This window comes from Triticum aestivum, chromosome 6D (assembly GCF_018294505.1).
Source record: "Triticum aestivum cultivar Chinese Spring chromosome 6D, IWGSC CS RefSeq v2.1, whole genome shotgun sequence".
NCBI classification, from domain to species: domain Eukaryota; kingdom Viridiplantae; phylum Streptophyta; class Magnoliopsida; order Poales; family Poaceae; genus Triticum; species Triticum aestivum.
The window spans coordinates 330,664,777-330,668,830 of record NC_057811.1 but is presented as its reverse complement, the minus strand read 5'-3'; the positions used below and the strand labels follow the sequence as shown (position 1 = coordinate 330,668,830).

The 4,054-nt window shown below is 45.4% G+C and overlaps 1 protein-coding gene across 1 annotated transcript; it reads left to right on the top strand.

The window, feature by feature from the left end:
- The first annotated feature begins 498 nt into the window (after positions 1 to 498).
- On the top strand, positions 499 to 2,011 carry LOC123141570 (LIM domain-containing protein PLIM2b). Its single transcript, XM_044560679.1, has 5 exons — positions 499 to 781; positions 940 to 1,039; positions 1,110 to 1,135; positions 1,250 to 1,339; positions 1,486 to 2,011. Exons 1-5 carry the CDS (start codon positions 647 to 649, stop codon positions 1,774 to 1,776), a joined length of 642 nt encoding a protein of 213 aa, XP_044416614.1. The 5' UTR covers positions 499 to 646; the 3' UTR covers positions 1,777 to 2,011.
- Positions 2,012 to 4,054: the final 2,043 nt, after the last annotated feature.

Below are 4,054 nucleotides of genomic sequence, written 5' to 3'. Positions count from 1 at the left end.
TTTGGTGAGGGAGGGGCGATGACCACGGCGCACCTTCGGCTCGCTCCAATGTTTAGTCGTAATTTTTATTACACCTATTGTTCTTGTACTGCCATGGTTGAAGATGAATAGATTGGAAGTGTTTTGAAAAAAAATTGCAACAAAAGCTAGTACCAACTGCCCAGGACGATTGTTTCATTTTTTTTTAGTTGGAGCATGATTGTTTGGATGGAAGGACGAATCCATTTCTTTGGCATGCATGTTGGTGGCTCACACGACCTGGAAAGGACGGGCACTTAATCCAGACACGACACGCCCATGAAAGCAGGAGAACCGGAGAAGGAAGCAAACATGTGAGAGATATACGAGACGGTCTTTTCCAGGACATTGCCATCCCTTACTTCCAAAATTAAACAATGCTTTTAGCTTGACTGGTTCTGTGCGGTCGGGAGCCCATGCATCTCCTATCTTTGCTCCCAAGCCCACCACCCCCCGCGCCCTTTTAAAGCGTCGCCCATCGCGGTCTCCATCTCGTTCTCGAGACGACACGCCGGTTCCTCTGAAAGAGCCCGTCCACGTCGATCGCCGACCAACCGGAGGAGACGCGCCTGAATAAGAAGACGACCGTGCGTCCCCATTGCTCGGCGGATCACCGGCGCGCATCGCCATGTCTTTCACCGGCACACAGGACAAGTGCAAGACGTGCGACAAGACCGTCCATTTCATCGACCTCCTCACCGCCGACGGCGTCTCCTATCACAAGACATGCTTCAAGTGCAGCCACTGCAAGGGGACCCTCTCGGTATGCATTGCGGCCCCGGCCTCAGCTCAAGCTTTTCGTCTTGAATCCAATGGCAAATATGTTTCGCTTTTGTGTCTTCTTATTATATACGTATACGTCTGTGCAAAATGGGAATACTGGCAACATGGCTTGCGTTTCATTTTCTGCATGGCCTCTAGATGTGCAACTACTCTTCCATGGATGGTGTCCTCTACTGCAAGACCCATTTCGAGCAGCTCTTCAAGGAGACGGGGAACTTCTCAAAGAATTTTACGCCAGGTAATGCGAAATCGCAGTCCTAGCATACTGCTGACCAACAGATCTTCTGACATTTTGTTCCGTTACTCAGGTGGCAAATCCGCAGAGAAGGGCGAGGTACAGTTCCAGTGTGCAAACGTCGCATCTTCCCTTCTCAGAAATTATTCGCCGGTTCCCGTCACGTGTGTTATGGGTAAACTATTTACATAGCAAATTCAAAATCTCCTGCAGGCAAAGGCTCCAAGCAAGATGTCATCTGCCTTCTCTGGAACTCAAGATAAATGTGCGGCCTGCCAAAAGACCGTGTACCCATTGGAGAAGGTAAGAGGAATGTTGTAATGTTACTTACTTCGACAGTGGAGCAAGAGGCAGACATCGATGGAGTTGCCAAATATACATGCAAGATCTCGAAAATAATTTGGCACGTAAATAATAACCACATTGCAAATCTTTACGTTTGGGTTCAGCTAACTTTGGAGGGCGAATGCTACCATAAGAGCTGCTTCAAGTGCTCGCATGGTGGCTGCATCCTGACGACCTCCTCGTACGCCGCACTCAACGGAATCCTCTACTGCAAGATCCATTTCTCACAGCTGTTCAAGGAGAAGGGAAGCTACAACCATCTCATCAAGACCGCGCAAACAAAGAAGGAGAGCGTGGAGGCTGCGGCTGCAGCAGAGGCAGGGGCAGGGGCAGGGGCGGAGGCAGCTGCAGCTGCAGCAGCAGAGCCGGAAGCGCCCCCGCAAGATGAAGCATAGAGCAAAGATTAGGAGCAAAGCAAAGGAAACAACAGAACCAAATATTATATATATAAAAAAGGCTCCGCAATTTACAGATAGTAATTTGCAATACTTCCTTCCCTGCTTCCATTTTTGTACGGCCTCTCAAAGCTTGCTTTTGTTCAAGCTGGAATTGTATCATTTCTCGAAAACTTGTCACCTGGACATGAAACTATTGGTTTGCACAGCCAAAAATATTACTTTGCGTTGCACGCATACTTTCTTTGAATTCTCTGAACATAAGGGACAAAGACATTTCTTTTAGGGCCTTTTTGATTCAAATGATTTGTAAAGGAAATTTGGAGGATTCCAGGGTTTCTAGCCTACATGTGCCATTCCAAAAATTCATGAACATGACATCCCTTAAGTGTACGATGTTTGACATACTTATTAGGAATTGATTGTGCATCATGATCATCTCATAAGCATCATTTTCATTCGTTTTAATATGAAAATATGGATTAATTCAACCCTCATCTTTTTCATAAAGGTCTAAACCCCTAAATTTGCCAATTGTCCAACATACCCTTTCAAACAATTCTTGGCATGGCCTCAATTTCATCATGTGGGCCCACAAAATCTAAGGATTAAAAAGATTTAATTTTGATTTTGGATTAAACTAATTAAAATGAAAATTGATAATACGTATAGATTTTTTTACCTATTTAAATTGAGGATTTTACATGGTGAAATCTCTTGAAAGCGTATATTTAGCCTTCCAATATTATTAGGAACCTACAGTAATTATTCCATAAATTTTGGAGGAATATATAGCACACTTACAGTTTAACCCCAAATACACATTCATAAGGATTTATATCCATATAAAATATAAACACATTCTAGAATTATAATTTTTTATGTGGCTTGGAAATAGCTAGAGGCTTCACCTAAATTTTTCATAAATTTTGATACCCCCAAGTTAATTTAAAACACAACAACAATTATGAGAACCATGCTACCTCGAGGGCGGAAGGCTATGTGAGACGATGAAGCCAGGAAGGGCTCTCGCAAACTGTTGATAGTGAGACAGAACAACACAAAGAGGATCTTATCCTCAACAGCGCGTACGGGGAGGCATCCGAGATGACTAGTGCGCGGCCGGCCCAAATTTTCGGCCGGTCGGCCGGCGCCTAGTATTGGATATCAAGTTTTAGGTTTCTCCAAAGTCAAACTTATTTAAGTTTGACAAACTTTATGAAAAAACATGCTAATATCTACAACATCAAATGCACATAAAAATACACATAGTATGAAAATATATTTTATAAAGAATCTCATGAGATTAATTTGATGTTCTAGATGTTAAACTTGGTCAACCCTAGCTAAACAGGTTTGACTCTGGACAAACGCAAGACTTCTTATTTTGAAACCGAGAGGAGTGCTTGAAAGTTGAAACTAGAACAACGATCATTATCATTAGCACACTGTAACAAAAGATACAATAAGAAAGATACTTTTATTAGACGAAAAATAAGACTATTTATTACGGTTCTCTCTATAATAAAGTCTATCTCTAAAGACTCAAGTATCTAGCACGACAGAGATGGTATCGCGGTCAAGCTTCAAATCATCAAACGAGGCACCAACGTCGAGCAGCTCCTCAAAGCTCTGTGCAGCCAGCCTCATGATCCGGAAGGCCTGCTCCGTCCCTGTCTGTTCAAGTACAACTGATCTGCAGTATGCAAAGAGCACCGCGGTTTTCCGCGTACTGCCAAACTCCTTGGTCACCATGTTACCAGCAGGGAACCGTATCCTCAGCTTGCAGACCGTCTCTCCTTCCATAGGCTGCCCGTCGTCCACCGCAGGTGCCTCTATCTCCTCAACCTTGGGCGCCGGAGCCGCCTCGATCTCGTCAACCTTGGACGCCGGAGCAGGTTGTGCATCAGAGGCAGCGGTGTTAGGCATTGCGGTTGCAGGTTCTTGTGCAGCAGGGGTTTCACCGCTTTCGAGCGTTGCCGTTCTTCGGACTATCTTGGGTTTGGACGTCAAGCTGGGCTTCGACTCAGTGAACTTGCCAATGCTTGTCAGGAAATCGTCGGGCTGCTGGACAAGGCCGCACCACTTATCGAGCAACTGCCCCGTGACTGGGTCGAGGACGAGCACGGCTGGAAGCTGATCATGATGGACATTGTAGTAGCAGCACACCTTGAGCCCCTCGTCGCCTTTCCGCCCCCTCTTCTCCAGAAGCAAGAAGATGAAGTTGTCCTTGATCACCTGGACGACCACCTCGTTCGACCACAGGTCCCGGTTGTGT